Source organism: Dryobates pubescens, chromosome 14, assembly GCF_014839835.1.
Source record: "Dryobates pubescens isolate bDryPub1 chromosome 14, bDryPub1.pri, whole genome shotgun sequence".
Lineage (NCBI taxonomy): Eukaryota > Metazoa > Chordata > Aves > Piciformes > Picidae > Dryobates > Dryobates pubescens.
Genome location: NC_071625.1, coordinates 21424011 through 21449211, shown reverse-complemented (window position 1 = coordinate 21449211; position 25201 = coordinate 21424011). Strand labels below are relative to the sequence as shown.

The 25201-nt window shown below is 38.6% G+C and overlaps 1 protein-coding gene across 4 annotated transcripts in view; it reads right to left on the bottom strand.

Annotated features, from left to right (window-relative positions):
* Positions 1–3946: 3946 nt before the first annotated feature.
* Positions 3947–25201, bottom strand: part of ASAP1 (ArfGAP with SH3 domain, ankyrin repeat and PH domain 1) — a 108545-nt gene continuing 87290 nt past the window's right edge. For 3 of the 4 annotated variants that reach the window (XM_054167379.1, XM_054167383.1, XM_054167380.1), the window contains 6 exons: positions 17576–17737; positions 14583–14649; positions 12779–12837; positions 10505–11007; positions 7243–7365; positions 3947–5686 (listed from right to left, as the gene is read on the bottom strand). In XM_054167379.1, coding sequence (XP_054023354.1) covers positions 5612–5686; positions 7243–7365; positions 10505–11007; positions 12779–12837; positions 14583–14649; positions 17576–17737 — 989 coding nt within the window. In that variant the 3' untranslated portion in view covers positions 3947–5611. The remainder of the gene's footprint in view (positions 5687–7242; positions 7366–10504; positions 11008–12778; positions 12838–14582; positions 14650–17575; positions 17738–25201) is intronic. The other variant, XM_054167382.1, reaches the window with a different exon arrangement.

Here is a 25201-nt window from a genome sequence, read left to right as displayed (position 1 = left end):
GGGACAGGGATTAGATGGGGCTAACACATCTTAAGGTAATTTCTCTAAATGGCATTTTGCTGCCCAGCTTTACTGCAAGTTGCTCGGGGTGGGGTGCAATGCTTCAGCTCATTCTGCAATCCCAGAGGTCCCATGCCATGTTACAAGTCTCACTGCAACAGCCATAGTGTCTGCAAGTCCCATCTTTGGCCCATAGCAGATGGAGACCTGGGCAACAGTGAAACCAGGGCACTGAAAAGTCACACAGGCAAGAGGACTGCTCTGCAGAGGTACTATGCTCACTGCTTATTTATATTCTACCAGACAAGCAGCTAAAGCTATGGCTCATGGGCAGCCCAGGTGCCTGATACACAGAGGGAGACAATGGCCCCAGGCAGACCCTGGTCTAAATAAACTCTATTAGGGCTGCATTTTTCATGAAAAACATTTCAGCAGAACACTGCCATGGGCAAGTGAGAGGAACAAAATCCTGCTTTCAGGGTTTCTTTAAGCAGAGAAGGCTTTTCACAACCAAATTTAGTATTTTCTTTTTCATGTCCCCCTTCTCTGCATCCCAGCAGAGAAGGGGGAACAGAAGAAGCTTTTCTGCTATGCTCTGCAGCACCTCACTCATGCAGACCTGGTGGGAGCACAGATGCCAATTTAAAGGATGATCCTGAGCAAAATCCATCTCTAAGTAAGGCGATACACAGAAGCCACCTCTATCAGCCATTCTGGGGTAGTCCGAGTATTCAGAGATGATTCATTTGTACAATAGGACTGCAAGAGAAAAAACAAACAACTAAGCACAAGAAACACCTTGAAGTCTTGGGGAAAAAAAAATCCTAAGGGAGAATGGACCTAGTCCCATACTACCTTTCGATGAAAAGCAGCAAGCACAAGGGGAAGGGATGTTTTGAAACAGACACTAAGAGAACGAAGGCCAAAACTGATAGGAACTGTAGAGTAGCATTAACACTGGATTTAAGGTTCCAGGTAAGCTTAAAGCTCATCCTAAACATTCTTTAGGTGGTACAGCAAACGACAGAGCAGCTTCTCTTCTGCTCTGACTTGGTTAGCAGATGAGACAGCTGTCACAAGTTGTTTGTCCCCAACCCTGCTATTATGAGACTGGAGCAGACATCCACCTCACTGTAGACAGGAGGATCTGTTCTGTAACTCTGAGAGGAAGAAGGCAAAGCCTGTGCCATGACACACTATCGGTTTTAGTGTTACTCCAGCAGCAGCTGGCAAGAACTAGTCAAGACTTGCAGGTTTTGTGCATGGGGGATGTAAGCTTAAGGACAAGTTGACAAACAGCATTTAGCTTATCTGAAGGAACTTGAACACTCTCAGGAGACTGAACTGTAAATCATGCTATGCATAGCCCTAAAAGTATCATTGAGGCAACTTGAAATAGTTTGTATTAGATAATTTTGGCTTGCAGCTATATAGATGGAAACATGCAGTCGTGTCTGCATTCTGTATCCATCTGAAAAGCCTCCAGCTCCGTTTTAAAAAGATTAAAGTGTCTCAAAGCACCTCCAAAGCCTTACACTCAGGACTAAGTTGGTAAGTTGTCTGTAAGAATTTAAGGCCTGAAGCTAACTTTTATTTACTTTGGGACATTTGCTCCTGTCATACTCTGGTTTCCTGGCATAGGAGGATTACTGGTCTAGGGTGTGAATGGCATGAAACTGTACAACAAGGCAGAGTGTGGTGTAAGAAAAGTTGCTTTTTTAATTGATGCTCAGGTGAATTGTCCCATAGAACTGCAGTCTAGGAAGGGGCAAAGCATTTGAAAAGCATTAAACCATATTTATGGGGTTAGAGTGTCAAGACCAGGGAGCTATATCTGAGTTTCACTCATTGGTATTTAAGATTTGTATCACTTTCACTGGCTTTGACTACCAATCAGTCTTCTATTTGACTATGAGCTTTAAGTTTGCCAGGAAAAGGGTAAGCAGACTGGATCTCTGAACAAAGTTTTTCAGGCATGCATTTGTCTTGGTCTCTTCTGCTCAAAACAGTGCATAAGACATCCACCTCAATTTTGACTTGCAAAAGGAAATCAATACATGTCACCAAAGAACAAGTAATACAAGCAGGACAGAGAACCAAGGATATTGGAATCAGTGGATCTCTGCATGCTATTTTTTGAGGTAGTGTGACAAAGCAGATCAAAAGCAAAATATAGAAACAGGCTGCTTGCCCTGCCCCATGTCCATATTTCACACCCCCCTCACCCCATGTGTTTAGCCTACATAAACCTGAAAGCCCCAAACTAGCCGATCAGAGTATTCTATGATGAACCCAGGCCATGCCTGTGCTCCAATTCGGTGTTCAAGAAGCCGTCTTACGACAGTGGTCTCCTGAGCCCTGTGCTGCTGCAGTTACTAGATTTGATACAAACCAGATGTGATAACTCCACGCTCCAGCTTTTCCTCTGGCTAAAGGATATTCTCATTGCTTTCTAGCAATTTCAAGAGACTTGTTCTTTTTGGAATGGCTTTTTCAGGAACAGGTCTTTAAATGGGCAACTTCCAAGAACCAAGTCAAGGAGAAGAAAATAACCTCTACATCTAAGTTGAAACTGAAATTCTAAGCAATAAAGTCACACCATTCGGGAAAGGTTAGTAGTGCTGGAGTCAGTTTGGGAGCTGCTGTGGGGTCCTGCCCACGGACAGCAGCCAGCCATGTATGGGACAGAGGGCCATGCTGAGTGGTTCTTTTCAACCCAAAGGGCTAGCTAGAAAACAAGACAGACGTGGCTGGCCCACTGAAGCCAGAGAGAAAGCAATCGAAACTCATGGACAAAATAAGTGTTTTGAGGCTAACTTTAGTAAGTAAAGTTTTCCAGATAAAGGCAATTGCATCCATATTTAACAGCTGTTAAAGAGATACATATTTAATTGCATTATATAAGGGGTGCTCTATATTCAAGACAAAACATTTCAAGTGTTTTAGTTCTACCTGTTCGGAATCCAGACATTCTCCCTAGAAGATATTCCAGTTGACAAAAGGGCCTTGTTCAAATAGCTGGGATCAACTGAATACATTTATTTAAAAGCAATTTTAAATATTAAAAAAGTAGAAATTAACACATACAGTACTCAAAAAACTGTCACATTAAATACATGTGAAGAGACGTGTGTACTGATGTTTCATCTTAACATTCGATGAGGAGTCAAGAGTTTAACTAGTGGCATGACCAGATCTGATTTCTGTACACGCTCATCTACTATGTAATAAAAAAATAAATAGCAACCGTTGTTCAACAGTAAATAAGACATCATCTGCAGAGCATACTTCCCCCTCTGGGGGCACCTTCCCCTGCCCCTCCCCCCAACCCTTTATCAGCTAGTTTTCCATAAAGATTTAGACTTTCCAAATACTATGTCATATACAAAATTGCAGACAGTGGCTCATTGAGTTCAAATATAATACTGTACTTAAACTCAATCAATATCATACATTTTCAGATTTCTTGTGACCCACAATAAGCCAGAATAAACAGAACTACTGTTCCTGATGGAACTCATTTAATTTTATAAAATGCATATGTATACTATTTTAAAGAGCGTAGAAAAGAATAGACATTTGACTCTACATAATATTACATGCCTAGATTTTTCTTTATATGATTTTGCTTTTATCAGTTTATTTCAAGATCACTTAAAAATACAGTTGACCACAAAAGTGAATAGGTTCTGTTCTTTAATGCAACTTAAAACATTGTAGTAATGGATAAAATGGAATGCTAAATAAATGCTAAACCTGATTTCCTTTCCATAAAAAAAACAACAACCCAGAATAAAGTCTGAAATACTGGAGCTGGTAATACTGAAGATTAGATGCCAGCAGGCTCAACCACTCATTCTGTGTTTTTTAAAATTTTGTAAAAAATAAACTGCTGTAAGTGATAAAACCATTAACAGTTGATAAATGTTTTGCATTTCCCCCCCCACCCCCATGTGGAGTTTAGACTGGTATTTGTTTCTGTATTAACCACAGCAGAATTAAATATTCACTGACTACAGTCTTGTAAAAAGTCTGAGATGAAACGAAAAATCTTTCCATGCAGCCAAGAGAGTCTGCTCTGAAATAGCAGTACAAGCTACTGAAGCCAAAATAACATTTAAAGCAAGTAATACAAAACTACATATGAAAATCATGGAACCCGCTACAGGCAAACTATGGGAAAAACACAACTGCATTACGCTTCAAAAGTTGAAATATGATGTTGAAAGTGACATAGGAAATGAAAGTTTCCAGTAATACATTTAAGTGTTTTCTGGCAATGCAACTTTATACCAGCTTTAAAGAAACCTCAGGTGAAATACGGCCTTCCAAAGATTTTCTCAGAAACTGGCTTTATAACAGTATGTCTGTTACCTGGTACTTTGACTTAAGACTATTACCATTTAGTGAACTCTACTAAAACCAGTCTGATACCTGTAATCTGAGTTCTACCATTAGCAGCCTGATCAAATGCATGAGAGGGCATCTTAACTTCCACTTTTTAGAGCAATTAAAAGTTATTGAAATTTATCCTTATCACCACTTAAGAAATTTTATTTTAGGTAACTAAGTTTTAGCAAAGTTGAAGACAGAGGAAAAAAAAAAAAACTCCACAAAATCATTTTTCAAAGAGCCAATTTAGCTATAAACAAATACTGTTGCAAGCTCACATTAATCTGAATAGCAATTAAGTTAAAATGTTCTTTTCCTCAAATGTAGCTATACCACTACAGTACTACTTTTGTACAAAGGCAGGTTTCAAGTAAGCATCTAAATGCATGCATAATGTCAACAGTTAGCATTTTCTAGAAGTCCTTGGTTACTAAGAATTCAGTGAAAGAAACCAGCAAATTTCACATATATCTACTAAAGAACGATATGACTAATTTTCATTAAAAGAAGTTTTTGAATGAAATAAATTTGTAACTTTTTTATAGTGAGGTAATATCACAGGGGAACTGCAATCACAGTTTGGCATAGGTCCACATATTATAAACATGAAATGCTGTATGAACACCATAAAACATTACTGTATCTGTAAAGTCAGTGAATATTTGTCTTCATAATTACACTTAAACGGAGCACTATATTAAATAAATACTGAAGTGGGTTTCATAGCTGTAAACTGCATACACTTATAAACTGCAGACTGGTTTGTAAATTGCCCAAAACCATTCACTCATTCTAACTTTCTGCTAATTGAATATTGAGAATACCAAGTTATTAGGAACAGTCATTTCTGTACAGTTACATGGTTGACAGAGACCACCTATGTTTGGAAAGCTGGCAGTTCATACCTATTTTTAACAGCATAGACAGAGATGTAAGTGCTAGATGCCAAGGATGGCTTCAATGAACCCAATAAGGCGTGCCAGGTTCCAAGGCTACCATAATACTGGCAAAGGCAGAATAACACAGTATATTTACAATACATATAATTCAACCTCATGAGGTGAAACTTAAATGACTTCTTAATTTGTAACAGCAGCTATATATACAATTGTGCACAGGATTACAGGGAGGCAGCAGCGTTCGCTTTTGCTAAAAAGCCCGTCTTGCATGAAGAATGTGCAATGCTCAAGTTTAGGATTTTTTTGTTCGTTCATGTTTACTAGTCTGACAGAATGTGCACGAAGGACACTGGAAAGACCCCTTTCCTCTCTGGCTGTCCTTCGATGTGGCCAATCTGCAACACAGGAGAAAAAGGTACATACGGGTGTTTACACATGGAGTTCAGAAACGGCGTTTACTTCACTTAAGAGCATGAGACCCACGTGGACGCTACAGAGCATTTGCAAGCTCTTGGACAGTTTAAAGCAGAGCTCAGTGAACATTTGAATTTCTGTGAAGGGACAAAATAAAACCATGCAAACATATTATAAAAAAAGAGAAACTAAGCCAATGAAACCTAGGGAGAATAAATTTACAAATGGAATTTGCAAACCTACAAATGCCAGTGAATTTCAAGAGTCTCACCAAAACAGAAGCCTGATTTAATTTGGGCTGATGAACCAACTTTCAGTAACCAGACAGGTATCTGAAAACTATTCATCAAATAAATTCTAAGCATCTCACTTAAGGGGAAATGTCTGCTACAATTGTGAAGGTGCTTGTGATAATCTGCATACTTTGCTTGAAGTGATAAAGGCCCGGCTCTTTCCTTGTTGAATTAGTGTGACTTCTAAAGCTTTATGTGCATGCTAGTTTAGAACGAATCACAGTATTGTCTGATTAAACTGCATGTTTTACATCAGAATCATTTTACAAAAAAATAGCCAGGCAACTTCTAAATATCCCTCCCCCCCCCAATAATATTCCAATGAACTTTACATGTTTAAAATGTATAATTATAAAGAACTGTCAGATAGCACTGAAGTGGCAGCCTTGACTGACCACATAACCCTCTTCTCATCCTGCTACAGTGCTTCTCACTACTTTCAGAATAACAGCGTACCTCCTTCCTCTTCCACAAGCTAACAAAATGGGAAGGGGAAGCATGAGGGGCCAGCCATTTCCTCTTGTAGAGCCAAATTTTTTGAAGCATATGAGTCAACAGCCCTTGTTTTCCTTTCCAGAAAAACTTGGACTGGCAGCCTTCATGTACTGGTCAGGCATGTACCGGGGGGACTAGATGACATGGCTAATACAGGAGCTTTTCACTGGCCATTGCTCTTTTGATACCTCTTTTTTTTTTCAGTAGAAAATCTTCCACACTTAAGTGATGAGGAAAAGCTAGAATCAAAACAGCAAAAGTTGCACTGCACTCAGTTTAGGAAATCACAGGCAGCATGTGGTGAGAACTTGTTTTAAACACAAAGAAATCTGTCTCTTCTTCCCTAGTGATAATTCTTAGGTGGGGAAATATGATGTAGCAGGTTTTGAACACAAGAAGTGGAATGTCAAGCATGCTAAATAGAATACAAATCACCACCTCTTCATTTAATGAAAGGCTACTGTGCATTACAAAGAGTGAACCAGCAGTAAAGCCAAAGTTGAACCTAGTCAGGATGGTTCTAGCAGACTCCCAGGAAAAGACAGACCCTACCAGAGAAAGGAGACCTTCTCCAATATGAGTTTAAGGGCTGGATGTTAGTTCAGGCAAAACATTCCCCCAAAAAACAAAATAAAAACCCAACACCCACAAGCAAAAATACCAACAAGCCTTCTAACACTGGACAAACAAGCTTTCCTTTAGAAGCCATGAGGAAGTTATGCAGAACTATACAAGAAAAAGACACATACCCACCACTCTTGGTCCTCTTCACCAGTTACAATAATTACTTCTCCTTCAACAAATGTGAGCTCATCATCATTATCTGCCTGACAGTCATAAATGGTCTTCACTCGCCTAACTTTGTTTTTCCCCTGGAAGTAGAATGAAGATTTAGATGAAGGACATGAGGAACAGCAAAACATGTCTCCAGTCAGGGAAAAAACCAAAACCCTGTTTCAACAAGGTTATTAAAAAACCCCAAAACAAAACAAAAAAACCCCAACCCAAACAAAAACACATGCACACACAAAATATCCCAGCAAAACCAAAACCACAACAAAAAAATCCCACCCAAAAAACCCTGCACACAGGTATAGGTTTTCTTAAGATTCAGAACTCCCAAGAGACTAAAGTGCAGTGTATGGCTTATGTAACCTCCACTTCCTTCAGTAAAGAAGGCTTAAGGAACATCTTTACATTTTTCTAGTCCTTAAATTCCCCTTCTCCTTTAGTGCACACTTCATTAAATCACCTGCCAAAACCAGAAAATGAAACCTGGTCTCCTCTGAATGTTACAAGAGATGTAAGCACTGAGGAAAATGCTGCATTGAACCCCAGTATTACAGTTTTAGCTTTGGATCTAGTGTAAAAATACAGTATCCTTTGATCTCAGATCTGCTCGCAGGACTGGAAATTACTGAGTGAATTTTCATCCAGAAAATTAGCAATTTCTTACTAAAAATATTACTTTCAGATGGCAGTACTATTTTGTGATGATAATTCACAACAGATATTCTCACAGCTCTACCAGTCTGAGTCCAAGTATTTTCTAGGTCACACTTTGCTGCATATTGCTAATTCATATGAAAAACCCTGAGCCGTGAAGTCCTCTGAACATATGTTTCTCACTGCAGGGAAAATGATTTAAATTATTTCCAAATAGAGAAAAGAAGCAACAGTCACAGCAAAACACTCTTGTTACTTTGTATTCCTTATTTTTATGCCCACACTTCAAAAAGTACAGTTCCTTCTTTGAACAGAATTAATCAGATAACAAGAATGCAAAAAAGCTAAGAGCGCAAGGATACAAGAAGCAGAAGGGCCACGAAGGCAAAAATCAGCAGGTTTAGAGAAATTTGAGCCAAAAGTATCTTCACAGAGGAAATTTCCTAGGGAGCCTTCTCTTTGCTATTACCTTTCCACTTGAAATACCTCCATGTTTTGGCAAAACCAAAAAAAACCCTGCAGATCAACTGCAGAACGAGACACAGGGAAGAGCACTAAAACTAAACTCGAGGTACAGAAAAATAACGATTAGAGAGGTATCTAAGGGACGAGGCAGTTAACAATGCAAAAACACCCATACTCAAGGCTAATCAACAGAAGTACCTGAACTTCATATGAGATCAAAGGGGCTTTTACACCAAGGGTTTGCTGCAGCAAGAAGTTACTTCAAAGAACACTTTCCCTTTTTTAACAAATAAATTCTTATTTCAACAAAGCAAACCAAAACAAATCTCAACTATCACTAGGGATTGGAATTCAATATTAATTGGTATTCTGAGGCCAGTCCCAGCTTTCAGCTCCAGAGAGCCTTTACAAACTAAGAGCGCCTCAAATCAATCATCCAGTGATAAAGGGAAGCAACTACTTCTGCTAGAGAAGAATTGTCTCATTCGATAAAGAGACTAAAAGTTAAACTCCTCTAAACTTACAGAGCTGTATGCATCTTAGGTTGTAAGAACATAGGGAAAATGATTGCAATTGCTTCTGCTTCCTTCTGATTAGTGCCACAGATGACATTTCAATATTCTGTTCTTTTCACTGAGTAGAGAGGCAAAAAGCAGAAGTCAAGCCCAGGGTGTATTCAGTCTTGGGAAGGTTTAAGAAAAGATTGCTCTGAAGAGAGGACTTATTTTTCAGAACACAGTTTACAGCACTAGAGTGTAAAGAAATAGAAGCAATTCCAGGATATGCAATTTATGACTACAAAACGTGTATCACCTACCTTCCCACCAAGTCATGGCATCCAATATTAGTACTTACTAAGAATGGACTTTTATACTTAAACTGATTAATAATCAGCTGCTGTGGTCATTAATAATGCCCCCATGCTCTTAATTACATTCAACACTACTTTTGTTTAAAAGTAAATATGTTGCCTCCTTTATAGAAGGAGGCAAAAAACCCCACCACAAACTTTCAACTGCTCAGTGTGATTTAAAAAGCACTTAGAGAAATGAAACTTGCTCTAAAAATATTCTTTCAAGTCCTTATATGTTAACAGCATTAGTATTTTTTACCTAATAATTCTGAACAGCTGATTTTCCAAACCTTCCAGTTAAGTCCACTCATCTATTCAGTAGCCACATAAAATCAAGAGTGAAGTCCCCCACAAATACTAATGTCTGCTGCCACAGGTCCTGCTGTTGGACTGTGATGTAGCATTTCAGCAGTTTCTGCAGAGAGGATATAGCCCTCTGCTTTCATTACAAAACCAGAAGTCTTACTTCCTTTTACATAAGTGCTTTGCATAGCCAATTTGACAAGCAAAACCATCCCCATTTTGATGTATTCTTAATGATGAAAATCTTAAGAGAGCTCTGGACTTCCATAAAATTATTTGAATATACATATGCATGAAGAATCCTCTGTTGGACAGAAAATGCACTGGTCAGCAAGATGAACAGGGGGTTGAATGAGACTAGCTCTGTTCCTAGACACCATCCAGCAATGCTGATTTTGCCTCTTCAGCAATACATCTTAACCTTTGTTAATCACTTAACTATATCAAGTACTCATGATGAGAACATTTACTGGTTTGGCACAGTTGACTTTATTACTTACTGACATCCCTTCTTGAAGCTTACAAAAATCAAATATATAAATATTCTAATCATCTAAGGCATACAAAACAGCAAGCAAAGACATCAAGCTACCAATCAAATCAGAAGTATGACTGACACAGATAAAAATGCCTAAATTCTCTAGTAAATATAAACACAGTGTCATGCTCCTAAGATTATTGCTTTATGTTACCAGTATTTGTTTCAGTATGCAAAAAAGCCTTGTAAACTCCAATATCTGCTGAAGCTGCTTAGGAACACAAAAAACCCCTCCTCATTCCCCATCCCAGCCCACAACGTTACGTTGCTTTGTGTGCATAGCTCAGGGGGGTTTATTTTGTCTGTTTTGTTGGGGTTTGATTCCCGCTCCCCGCCCCCCCACCCAGTAACTCAGTAACTTCAAAGCCTTTCATGGATGCTTTCAACTATCTGGAATAATACCTACCATATTTATTTTCCTGGGAAGTGGCACAGGAGTTTCTGGCAGGGTATGTGTTATGTCATTGGACTCTTCAGATGCTTGCCTTTGGACGGTGTCTCTAGGTTGTACGTTTGGAGAAAGATCTAAGGAGTGAGATTTTTGATTTGCCTCCGAGGGCTGAGGCTTCGGTGATGCTTCTCCACCTGGAGTTTTCACCAATAGCTCCCCTAGCTGAGGTTTTGGAGGAAGGTCCTTCACTTGTGGCTTTGGAGGTAAGTCTCCGAGTTGTGGTTTTGGTGGTAAGTCTCCGAGCTGAGGCTTTGGGGGCAGTTCTCCAGGCTTTGGGGGTAAATCTCCCACTTGAGGTTTCTGAGTTAATTCCAGAGGCAGAGGCTTTGGGGGCAAGTCTCCAGGTTGTGGTTTCTGTGGTATATCGATGGACAGTGAGGGTTTGTGAAAGATTTCCGTGTGCTGATGGGATTTATCTATTGAAAGATGATGACTGGTTTCTATTTTCCTTAGTGCCACTAAAACAAAAAAGCATAACAGTAGGTGTTGGGGTTTTATTTTACTATTTTTTTTTTTAGTCTAATTTTTAATATTAAAGAACACAGATCAGACCTGCAAGTGTGTAATGACCACATGCTCACTGAGCCCCAGTAATGACACATTATATCCTCCGAGTCTACAGAAATGCAAGGCAATACATCTTTACTTAACCCTCTTCCGCTGAGATCTAATTTCACTGCTCCTCCTGGAGGCCAAGAGTGCTTAATCCAACAGCTACTAGGTGTCAATTTATAAATAAGTACTTAAGGTGAAATAAAGTGATTGCTTTTTGAACCTAAACCACAAAATATCAAACACAAGAAAAAGATGTATTTTGTAAAACAGCCCATCAACCCACTGATGTGCCTGCAAGGCAAATTCTCTTCAATGTCAATTATTCATACACACAGTTCAATTCCATACAAAAACCCTCCCAAGTCTCAGGAGTAGTACCTGTAACATCTTAAGAGAGCAAGTGAGCATGTCTGTCTATACATTTCATAGACTAGATTGTATTGCAGGTATTCAAACTAAAAGTAATAAAAATGTGAATTATATGTATTTACAATTTAACAAAAGTAAGTTTTAAAATGTGAATTTTGTAGATTTTAGGGAAAGATACTGAAAATACCTTTTCAAATAGTTATTTTACAGTGTCATGTATTGCTTCTACTGGTAAGTTTCCTAAGAAAACTTGACTAAAATCTACCTTAAAGAAAAAGCCCTAAGAACATCACAAAAACACCCAAACCCCTACACCAAGCAACCCTATATTAAAACAAACCAAGGGGGGCAGGAGAGAGTAAAGTTAAAACCCATGACGAAAGCAGCACATTTTGATTAGAAGGAATAACCCAACTGCATTCAGCATTGCTTTAGGATCACACATTAACAGCCAAAAAGAAAAAAGGTGACCTGCCATTTAACTGTGAAAACAGCAGCACTCATTTGGCTATCACCTACTGCAGTAAGTCTTCCACACTTTATTTATGGTTATTTATACCAAAAGAAGGGGAAACTCTGTGTAATTTCTATGAAAGCAACTCTGCAGTTTCTGCCAGACACTCCATTTGGAAAAAAAAGTCATCAAAAGATGATACATGTTGTAATTTAATTAAAGTTGAAATTTCACATTTGCATTTATGTTAAAATGGTTTCATAGAACCACAGAATGTTAGGGGTTGGAAGGGACGTCCAGAAATCGAGTCCAATAACCTTGGCAAAGCAGGATCACCTGGGGCCCATCCCACAGGAACATGTCCAGGTGGGTTTTGAAAGTCTCCAGAGAAGGAGACTCCACAGCCTCTCTGTGCAGCCTGTTCCAGTGCTCTGTCACCCTCACAGTAAAGAAGTATCTCCTCATGCTGAGGTAGAGCCTCCTGTGTTCCAGCTTGCACTCATTGTTCCTTGTCTTTAACACCACCAAAAAGAGACTGGCACCTTCATCTTGACACCCACCCATATGATATTTACAGATGTTGATAAGATCCCCTCTCAGCCTTCTCCAGGCTAAACAGCCCTAGTTCTCCCAACCTTTCTTCACAGGACAGATATTCAAGTCCTTTGCTCATTCTCACTTACTTACACTTAAAAATCTTCCTGATTTTCCAAAAGCCTTTCAGTTTTGCTATGTTTGTGGCATTTTAGAAATAATGTTCATTGGTAAAGAACCACATACTTCAAACGAGTACCTACTTTTACACACATATAAAGGATGTCATTATGAGAATACTCACAAAGAGAACTCACCTTTTTGAGGTAGTTTGGGAAGAACTCTAGGGCCAAGTGCAGTCTTTGCAGTCCCAGTGCTAAGGCAAGATGTGAATTGTTAGGGCATACAACTGTTCTAAAATATACTTTTTCTTTCCCTATGTTTCCCCCCCTACACAAACAAAGCCCAAACCCCTCCCAAACCAAAACACAACCAAAAAAAACCCACACATCCAAAAAAAAAACAACCCAGAAACAAAACCCCCCATAAATTTACTCCAACCAACCAAATAAAAAAGCAAACAAGCAGGGCAGCTGTGAGTAAACTGATTACAGCATAAAAACCTGAGATAGCTGCGTGTTGCCAAAACTTTCCATCTATGCTTTGCTGTAAACACTTTTTTCCCCCCAAATTAACAGACTGGCTCAAATGTGCAAATATGGCATGTGAGAGCAAAGCATTACAAATGTCAACAGAAACCCAGCAAATTTCTTCCACCAAAACCACACCTGAGTCACTTTTCTAGAAAAGGACTCTGGGGGAAAAAAAGAAGAAAGCCAACTGATTTAAGGCATTGAAAAAAAAATAAAACAATAAATAAGCAAATAAAAACCAGTATTGTCACAAAATAATTACTAAAAAAAAAAAGAGAGAAAAAGGAAAGGAAGTAAAGTTGCCAGAATATGGTATTATTTGTCTCTGAAGCTCATGTTTCAAAATGAGTATAATGAATCACACTTGATTTCCTAGCCTTTTTTTCAATAGTCAAGATATAGCATGACACAAAACTGAAAGAACAGCCAAGCTCACTCTGGAGTCAATAAATAATTACCTTGACCTTTATCTAATGCCACCAAGCCTAAGCACCATGCTTTCACTCTCATCTTATAAATATATGAAGAATATTGCTTTGTGCTCACCACTGTTTCCCTGAATACCCAGTAACACCTGGATAAATTCAGCAAACATGGCATGTCAGCTGTGCTACCAACAGCACATCCACTGCCAGTGCTGGCAAGTCAGATTGGAGACTGAGGAGTGTCCAGAAACTCTACCTGTGTATCTTCTACTGTGATGTGTTTGGTGTTACGCATTCATCTCCAGTCATGGCCTGATCATGTACACTTGTGGTCATGCCAGGTCTCTGCTGTGTTGCCTGAGGCTCATGTTTATTACAATTACCGTGCTTTGAACCACAGGACTTTGGAAGCACAACACAGGCCAAGGAGTAACAAACACTAAGTGATAGGAATGTATGGCTATCTTTATTGCTTCAGCTATTGAAAAGACACTTGTACTGACCTGATGAACTAGGAGCTAAATGTAGTTTGTGATACTACAGACTGTGCCAGCACATAAGCTTGGCAGACTGGAAAACACTTAAACTGGAAGACTGAGACAAATTATCCCTCTCATATCCCCTTCAATGCTAGCCTGTACACAAAGGGACTTCTACAGCTACAGGCATGATACTTCATATTGAAGCAGGTAAAATGAAATGCCAGGAGAAATGAAAATAAAACTTTTGTCTTGCTGGACTGCAGTCTTGAAGCAACATTCCCCATCTCAGAGGGCACTTCTGTAAGAGCAGCAGATAGATTGTGATACAACTTGTTTTATCCTTCCTGCTCAAAGGATGAATTGTGTATGGACAGCTATGAACAAAGCGTAGGAGGCTCAGTGAAGCCAAAGTATGTGGATGGCAGTAAGGCATACAGAAAACTGATGAAGAAGCATAGCTAGGATTTTACTTCATATGAAAGGCAATTTTTTCCTCCTAATTTACAGATTAGTGACATTTAGGTAAGTTTTCCTCTTTGCCTTCACATACATGAATATTACCTTGACTGCTGAGACATTCCCTCAAACTTGTTTGCAGCCTTAGTTGAAGGTGGGCCCAAATCATTACCTGAGGTGAAAAAAAGCACAGTTTCAAAAAGAAATTACCATTAGGATAACTGAAATTAAGTTGCTCCCCTGGCTGATTGTACGTGAAGCACATGTTCTTCCAAGTATACTCTATATGACACATCTAAAGACTTCAATGATTGCTCTTTGTTAATAATTTTGTAACTGAAAAAGCAGCAGGGACTATAATAATCCAACTTGACCTTTCATGTAATACATTTTAAAACAAACCTATGGTAGATCACATCTGCTGGCAAGAAACGATTGAATGACATTGCTGAGTTACCACTGCAGGGCATTTGTTTTGCATATAGTGTTTCAATTTTCTGACTAGGAGGTACTGCAGGCCAGTAACAAATACATTTATTACAGATGTTTACATGTTGTGTTACGATTCATGTCTTCTTAAAACCACCGTGAATTTGGTTTTATTCATAAAACACCAAGTTTCTAAGGACTGGCATTTTATCCTACACAGAGGAGCCTTTGCTGATTTAGTAACTAAGTCACTATATGACCATAACCTGAATGCCAGCCACTGGTAAAGAAAAGATCCCAGATATACTCGATTCTGTTGAAAGACAGACACAGTGCTTCGGAATTTCTTCAGCAGAAGGCTTCTCTTTCAGTAACTATCACTATTCCCATGGTACAAGTAAACTACTTCATTTTGGTGCCTTTATGATCCTCCTCTTCCCTCTTCTATTATAGAATGTCTAAACAATCTCAGAACCAACTTCAACAACCATTAGTGAATTTTGTCGCTGAAACAGATGTAAAATGGCATTTAATGATCCAAGAATACAAAATATTTCCATGCCTAAGAATGACATATCTGCCTAGATACCATTATTACTGCATTGATGTCTAAATGAAACAGCAGGAAAGGCTCATGCTGAGCCATGCTCAAAGGAAGGGGAAAGGGGGGAAAGAAAGAACGAAGAAGAAAGGCTGGGGGGGGGAAGAAAGAATGAAGAAGAAAGGCAGGGGGGGAAGAAAGAATGAAGAAGAAAGGCAGGGGGGGGAAGAAAGAATGAAGAAGAAAGGCAGGGGGGGAAGAAAAGTAAGAAAACCAGCAAAGCCTTCACATATAGATCCTATGAATAAAGCATAGGAAAGTAGCTCATTGTTGCTATGGAAATCCAAAATAATCTAAGTGACATTTTTAGAACATCTTTGAATAGCAACTTAATTCAGCATAAGCTAAGGATTGCTCTGCTTGAAACTTCAATTAATGCACAGATTAGAAAACAAATGCTGAAATTCAATGTAACAAAAAACCCCAAACACCACAGAATAAAGCTTCTCAAAGGGAAAGCAGTGAACATCTGAAAATATTCTCAATCCAAAACCACAAGTGCAGATATAAGAAACTCCCTCTTCTAGAAACATAAAATTTAATACTGGATTAGCATCCAAATGGACTCTTAAACAAGTTTTTGTACGTAGCTACTCAAAAAGGGAAGAGAGGCCTCTCTCCCATCCACTGAAGAGGAGAAAGGAGAATAAGCAGTGTTCTTCTCTGGGCCCGCATTGAAAAGATATTCTACTGACAGAAGGTTCTTCAACTCCACATGTGCACTTATCTCATATTTTCCTCTTCCTTCATCTGTAGTCTAATATTTTAAAAGTGAAGTTGGCAATAGCTTAGCATATACTTCTACAACATTTTCCATTCTGACAGTGTTGTTTTATGTACTCTTCTAGTATATGGTATTTTAGGTGCTGCTTTGGATTTAAGTATTTGAGGATTTTACAAAGTCTCTTCAAAATGTCTGAAAAGAGTACTCTGAAACAGTACAGAACTGTTACGCTCCAGAACACAGGAAGCATTTTTTCCATATCCCAGACAGCTGCAAAGTAGAGAACTGAAAAGACTGCCATTAATTGTATTTCCTGAGAAAAAGACTTCGCTTTTCACTGGACGCTGTACTCTTCATATTAAATCCTAGATTAAATCACATATTCTACCCAAGTCCCCCATGACGTACCACATTTAACTCAGTATGCTGAAAGAAAGTGGTGCTTCTAGGCTTGAGGGGTTTTTTCAGGCTAGTAATTCTTTGTTTAGATTAGAACGGAAAGAGGATACCCTTGATCTAAGAGGTGTATAGATGATTCCCCTATGTAAGCACTGGATTCCAGCTCACAAGTTTACAGATTATGGAAATCCTGCCACCAAGACTAAAATTATAGAAAATTATATGGGCCTGAGATTTATAGCTTGGGGAGAAGTTGACTGCATAGCACAATGTTTATTGAAAAGATGAAGAATTTGAGTTGTGTGGAAAATAGTTTCTACAAAGCTTCTGCCAAGAAAGTCTCCTGTTAAAAAAACACAACTAACTGCTGGTTCTCTGTAACATCTGAAGGCAGAAGGCTGCAAGCCTATGAGTCTTTGTATACGTACAGACATCACAAAACCCAAAAACACATTAAGACAACACATTGCCACCAGCTTGGTGCAAACACTTTACAGGCGAGATCCGGTATACAGCCCAAGGAAACAAGTTCTTTTGGCAGTTGGGAGAACCACACAGATTCATGGAGGTCTGTCTGCCCCAAATCAAGATCCGTCTAAATGAATGAGCTGGTCAAAACAGGAGCAGGGGTGAGGAATCAGGCAGAGTAGATGCAGCAGATGAGAGGGCTGGGGTGAGGGCAGCCTGGGCAACTGGGGGAGAGAGAGGGAGGCAGCAGAGGAGATTGAATTGGGCCCCAGGGGACCGTGGAATATTTCCAATTTTCTCAAGTAGGACTCAGAAGCTCGAGTGACAGAAGATAGAACTGTTGATTTATCTGAGCTGACATTACATCAAGCTGCAATCATTGGAAAGCAAGTACCAGGTACAAAGAAACCAAAGATCATATATCATCCATCACAAAGGTTCTTCCCCTGCCCTTTTGGTTTGAATTTCAAAACTCACCCCAAGGAATTGGGCCCTTATTCTGGGGTCCATGAGGTAGTGGGCTTGGTGGGTCAGAGAGGGTTCTTTTGTGTCCTGGGGGTGGGGGAGGTGGTCTCTTCTTGGAAAGAGTGGAGCTGCCACTAGAGGTTTGAGTGCTTAGAGGGAGGGTTGAAGGTGGGCCTGCAAAATAACAAACAACCTTCTTACAAATACATGTGCATAAACATCAAAGCAGCACTGAAAAATTCACAGTCAGACCCACAGCAAAGTGCAGCAAAAGACTAAAATAAAAAGACAAGCCATGCCAAAACACTGTTTAGATTAAACGACACGTCCACCACATTTTCAACCATCTTAGCTGTGGGAGTATAAGCAACTTGACAATAGAATGACATGTGTACTTATGTTAAAAAAACAAAACCAAACCAACAAACAACACCCCCTCTCCCCCCCAAAACCAAAACCTAAAAAAAAAAAAACAAACAACAAACCAAATGACCAACCAAAAAAAACCCAAACAGGATAATCACTCCAGGACTTCTAATTTTAGGCATTGCTTAAAAATTTAAAAAGAAAAGGAAAAAAATAAAAAGAGGCAAGCATGAAATCTTAAAATTATGTTTAGCATGTGGAGTTAAAATTACTATTCATTTATACCAGAATGAAATAGCATTCTAGATGTTCTGTTATGTGGGGATTTTTCCTCCCCCCCCTCCAGAGCATCCCATAGGAATTCTCTTAAGAAACTTAAGGGAGCAGGGGGGTGGAGAGAAATCTATAAATAGAGAATTTGAAAACAGGATTGCAAGCTAAAGTTTTTCTGTAGTTATTTTTCCTTTCCCCCCTTGTGGCTTAAATCCATCAACTATGCATTTTGAGAGTGATGGAAATTGTTTTATGCAGTGCATATAAAATAAACATCAGAAAAGTCCTTCCCGAGGCTTAGATTTAATGGTAGCACTGCTTGTAAGAGCTTATGCAGTCACCTCTACCCTTAAATCTTTTATTTCCCCATGCATCAATCTTGGCACAGGTATTATTCAACACAATGCACGTTTTATAAGATATGGAAACAAGACACAGATCAAAATACAAAACAACCCAGAGGGAAGACAAGAGTTTTTCCTAATAATTTTCACCATTTGCCTTCAAAAATGTCTTTAATAATAAGATCAAGCAATAAGGCAGTGCAGGGCACAAACATGCAGTGAGGGGTAACTGCTCAAGTTAGCTGCCATTACAGCCAAACGAAATTATTTGTAATGTTTATCTAAATTAGACCTAGACCTGCTGCTTTACCAGTGCCTATAGGAAGACTAAAACCTATTAAAACCTGCATTATTTCCCAAATTACTGTGTATCATAAAAGTATTAAAACTGGGGAAGAATAACCTTTGCTAAATTTCCTTTAGTGAAATATTAAACATTGGGAAAAGTAACCTTGACAATTGTTGTGGATGCTCCCTCCCTAGAGGTGTTCAAGGACAGGATGGATGAAGCCTTGAGCAACATTATCTAGTTGCGAGGCATCGCTGCCCATGGCAGGGAGGTTGGAATAGAAGATTTCCATTAATTGCTTCCTCTTGTAAATCACATTGTATATTTTGTGATTATTCCTCTCAATTCACTTCCCAAAACCATTACCTGACAAGCAGTCAGTGCAAATTAGTAAGACTTGCATCCCTTGTTTTAATTTCTTCCAGGCAAGCTAATTTAAACCATGCTTTCAAATGTTTCTGCCAGCAAAAATAAACTAGTGTTCTTATGCTAAGTTTGGCTTGATGATCCCCCAGACTTCTGCACATTATATTCTTTAGCTCTTTTAAATAGCTGTAAACCAAAGGATGTTCCGAAAATCGCAACTCGCTCAAGGTGTATCTAGGAGCGCTAGCAGTTAGGATTACTGTTAAAACCCCTTGAAAGCATACACGGTAGGTCGCTGTGGTATTTTTTTTCTTGTTCTAACATCTCGAGAGAGTTACACACTTCCAAAATGTCTGCAAGCGGGAACGGCCAACACGGTAGAAGTTCTCTCCTACCACCACCTAGTGCCCTCCTGCCCGTACTGCACGACAGCCCCACCGCTAACACGGGTTCCAGCCCTGCCACCAGCCACATGTAATTCAAACTCGGCTTAAAGCAAAAAAAAATAGAGGAAATGTATTGAAAAGGTATTGCTGTCTTACAGCAAAAACAAAACTTCAGAGTGAAGACAGATTTGTGCTTATTATTGCCAGCAAAATGAAGAATCCTTCTAATAGTAAAAAATTAATCTAGTATGATTAAGAACTCTTTAAATGTGGTTATATGGAACTGTATTTTGAATTTCATACTAGTAATCTAACTCCAGACAACAGGAGAGAGTTGAAAAATGTTATTACTTCATAGCTGTCAAGAGCTCACACAGCACAAAACAGTTACAAGGAAAACATGTTAAGGTATTAAAATAGTCCATCTTTTCAGACTCCTAGCACTTGCTCCTTCGTAAAAGGAGTAACTATGAATTTAGAAGTCATAAAGTAATGATTACACTAGAAACACATGATTAGATTAGAAACACAAAATAACTAACTTCAAAATAAACAGGAAATGAAAGCAAACTTCAAAATACATTCTGAGAAAGAGGTATGAAGTCACATCACACTTTATTTAAAGCAAACGTGGGAAACGTGTTGGAATCTAAATCAGTTTATGATAACAGCTGGTGAAAACAAAGGTTTGGTGACATACAAAGTGTCAGTGAAAGGATTACAAAATACTGTGTCATATGAAAAAAAAATAATTCAAAATCTCCAAACAATTTTTATGTGATATTTTTAATTACACAAAGCTAGCTAGACATTTCCAAGGAACAAGATCAAAGGTACTGTGATTCTAACCAGGCACTAAGCAAGCCAACCATTTCTTTTTAATAGCAACCTTAATGACGATTTCTTATGTAGTCATGAAGCTCACATTTCATGAAGAACATAAACAAAAAAACCTTTGACCTATAATTATTTAGCTTTGCTTCCGCTGGGCTCCTTTTTCAATTAGCTGGGGAACAGCTGCATTCAGCACAAGCTGTTATAATCTTTCACCGCTTCTTATATTACCAGGATCACACTTTTATGTGTAGATAGACCAAAGAATCTATTACTGTACGTGGGGGTAAGTAACCAGAAGAGGTCTGCAATCAATAGCGCATCGCCCTTCAGCTTTTGTGCAGTTAGTATATTATCTATTAATTTGTGTACTTGTGAAACCATGCAAAGCTGTCTCCATCCACTCAAGAAATGGTGGGTTTAGAGTGTAAAAACCTCATGTTTGTATCTTTTTATTTTTACCGCTTAATGGGAGGTACGGAAGAATGAGCATTCCAGCTAATGGTAGGAGAGGTACTGCAATGGAAAGTAAATTTCTATTAATAAATAGCATTTTCATTAGCAACTCTTGTTATTCTTATTTATGAGGGACATTTTTGCCTTCTTCAGTTTGTCTTACTTCAGATCTGGTATTTTTAGTATGTAATTAAAGCAAAAAAGTTATCACAGTCACTCTGAATAAGAAAGCTAAGAATATACCCAGCAGTTTGTTTCCCTTCCCTTCTTATTACAGTACTACAAAATGCAGTGTTTTAGTGGGATAACTAGAATTTAACCAAAGAAGAATACTTTCAGCCTTCAGGTATATACAAGAGAACCCTGAAAGCATTCAGAAGAGGAAGAAACTGGTTGACCACAAAGCCTGAGATAATGGAAATTATTAGATACAACAGTGTTATGGATAAGATTAAAACTCCACACAAAGCATTTGTGCTATAAATTAATGATTGCTGTTTAAAGTGGTAGTAGAGACTGTGTAATACCTGAGTATGATGCCATCATAGAAAAAATAAACAGTACAGAAGGATGTTTTGATGTAGTATTTCCAGCAGAAACAACAAGGTTTTAATGCTGTTCCTATACTTAGAGCCAGTGGCATTTAAAGAAAGCTGATTTAACCAGTTAAGGTATAGAGAGAGCTAGTATGATGAAAGGACAACTTAGATGATAGAGAATGAAAATGTTCTTCTGTCAGAAAAGGTGAAATAAGCTTTATTTGTTTATTCTAACAAGAGAAATAGACACCTGTGTGATTGATAGCCAGGTAGTGTCTTGATACAGACACCAATGACAGAAATACCACTGAAGTGTTGGTATGTGAACAAAGTAATTAATGGATTTGAGACTATTTCTAATCCTGTGAGCAATGCAGTCAGACAGCTTCTAGAAGTTCCTAGTAAATGCAAATAAAAGTAATCTGAACAGAAACCTAGCCTGACCAAGTCTACAGCAGGTTATAGGACATGGTGTCTGCAGTAGCCGTGGACAGGAACCACAAGTGCCTTTAGGATTAGGTACCTAACAGTAGAGCTGTGAAAAGAGTGTAGAATATATAAACTTGTAAGTACTGAAGATCCAAACCTAATGACAAAATCGATCCCTGACCTCTGTGTTCATCCTGTGTGAGAGAAATGGGCAGAACCATCAAAAATCAATTTGCTTTCAGCTAAAATTAAGGAAAGCAGGCTCAGACTGCCTAATGCTTCTACAAAACCCTTTAGCAACATAGCCCTCACATTGGATTTGCAATTAAAGTTGTGCAAAGGTTTACCTAACCACTGTACTGAGTCATACAACTACTTAAGGACTGAAATTTCTTTGAAAGCTTTCTGTAAAACAGCAGAAGAGGAGCTGTTAGGTGTCTGGAGCCATAATACAGGTCTAAGGTGGAAAGACTAATGAAGAAGATTATTTTCAGAATGTCACAGACTAAAGACTTGACTGACAGCACAAGTAAGCTGAACTTGAATAAGCTTAGTAAAACTACTTGAAAAGGTATACAGGGGTTGTCTTACACAGCTACTGTGCTCATTCTGGACTTTTTGTTCTATTAGGATTATCCAAATCTGAAGCAGAGAGCAGAAAGCAAGATGTAGCCACAAATGAGCTGGTTTAGAGTAGAATACACTAATGTTTCAGCATTTTAAAATATACTTGGAGAAGCTGAAGAAGTGGAAAATCTGCACTGGCATTGTAACGACGTGTGGAGAAACTTTACAAAATCCCCATATGCACACCTGCCAACAATTAGACAGCTGCAATTTTAATGATGAATCAAAATAATTTTTAGACACCACTAAAACCATGGGCAGGAGTGGTGTGCGTTATGTAAATTGCTCTAAACTTACCTTCTTTTCCCAACAAAGTTCGGACGATGGCTTCCAGTCCACTGTTGCATCTCAGCAAACACCATGGAACCTTGCTACCAAGGAACTTCACTGGCAAATGAAGCCAGCTTACAGAGGGCTAAAGGGAGGTGTTTTTGTTAAAACATACAATATGTTTTGGAAAAGAGTTTTATTTGTATGCCCCAAAGGATAAAAAACCCATGAAGTTTAAAAATCCTCTGTCTCTTTCTAACATATGGACCCCACCAGATACCGTTTCCCTACAGCCTGAGACGACTCCATGCTCTAGCAGGGTCCCATGGTATCTGCTAGGACCTCGCAGCACAGCAGGGATGAAAAATGAGATTACATTTGGGGACAGAATGTAAGCTCAAATTTAATTACAGATTCTTACTCTTGTTCTTCAGGAAACTTAGTGCAAAACCTAAACTTATGCTGTCATATATTCTTAAACAGGTTGCTACTAAAATGAACTTTTTTAATAAAAAGAGGATTTGGTAAGTAAACTCATATGTTAAACTGATGGACTGGATACACTCTACTACTATTCTCAAAAGAGCAGATCAATTCTAGAGGATTATTTGACTGTGTCAAAATTAAGATGTGCCACCAGTGTTGTATGCAAGTGGAGTCTCTGCTGCTTTTTCTTTTAAACAACGTTTGGGAGCTGGAAGCAGGGAAGATGACAAGGTGCAGCACAATTCATAATGAAGCATAAGTGCATCTGAAAAGCTGCATATAGAGTAACTTTTCCACACTGATGAGACGTTTTATGCATTTGTCACTTTTCAGTCTTAAGTTATTCCTTCCACACAGGCATGTATTTAATGGAAGCTTCTAAAATAGATTAATTACTTTACAGTTTTCGCATGGACATAGACCAGAAAAGCAGTATCACTCAGACTGTAAAATTTTGGCATGTTTGAAGCAGATACACCTTGTGATTTTAACAGTAGTTCCATTCAACCTCTCAGACTTGCACTGTGAATCTGGCATTTCCCACTATATAATGATAAATCAGTAATGTTCATCATAATCCGCTGAAAGCTGAAAACACACTAAGCAGTATACAGACAGGTACAAGATACAAACTCCTTAAACTTCTTAAGGAAATAGGATTTCTGACTTCTTTCCAAGCATTGCAACTTTACAGCTACAAAAAGTTATCCTAGGTCGGACTGAATGAACATCTAAGCCTGTATATTGTGTCTTGACAACGGACAACCAGTAACAGACTGTTAGAACATATAAAAAGGTGGGGCAGAGGAGGGGAAAAAGTTAGAAAGGTGTAATAGCAGCAGCAAGGTCAACACAGTAAAGTTAGGGGAAGTACAAATGAGTCCCCAGTGAAATGATATAAAGCAACACAGATTGTGAAAAAGTATGCCCTGGCAAGCCCACTTTGCCTCTTAATGGAGAACAAACTCATCTGAAAGAGAGCCAAGGAAGTCATTCAGAAGTTGCCAGTACATGACAAATGATGGTGGAATGCTAGTTTTGGAGCACAGCATCTGAACCATGTAAAAAGACAGATATCCAATGCCAGCAGACTCTTATGTCCCTTTTACTCCTCTGTATTTTAGTGAGTGCAATTCATTACTTTTTAAAAACAAAGTTAACTACCAGTTCAGGAAATGAAACATGAATTTATAGCAGCAGTAACAGAAATGAGCATCTCTCAGTATAAATGCCAGTCTTACACTATACTGCAGCTTTCATCACAACTAACGATTTCTCTATCCACCATAAAACCACAATTTGGCTATTTCTAAATTAAATAAGGAAAAAGAAACAAAATATTAAAGGTGTTTTGTTCTGAAAAGTACATTTACACAAATTATTGTAAAGTAACGAGTTTTGTCCTGTTTATAGGTATCTAAATCAAAGAACCACCATCCACTATAGCTGCTAGAGTAAGTCTCATAGGGAAATAAGTTCTCACCCATTTCAAGCACTACCAAGAATGTCACTAATATTACTAAGAAGAAAACACATCTTGTTGATTTCAATGAAATGCAGATTGAAAAAACTAATTGAACAGTAGCACAAATCTTCCTCATGTATAATTCTGTAAGTGCAAAATGGTTGTTTTACTCAGAGAAAAATGTGTGATGTTTACATCTTTATTGCCTAAGTGAATTGTTCACTTATCTGGCAAAAGACTTGGTATTTCCTCTGCGATTCTTGGCATGCCTCTATCGTTCACCAAATAGAAGAATGGAGTCTTGAGGCACTGAGAGGGAAGAAACTTTTAATACCAAACTGCTTTGCACTTCACAGGTCATTCTGGTATTTTTCTTTTTGCACGTGGATTGCAAAGAGAGGGAGTTGTCTTGCACCTCCTCTCCTCCAAATCTTTGTTTCTTTGCCCTCTCTGCCGTACACTACACATAACATCATCATATATACACCATCAGCCTTGTTCTAAAACA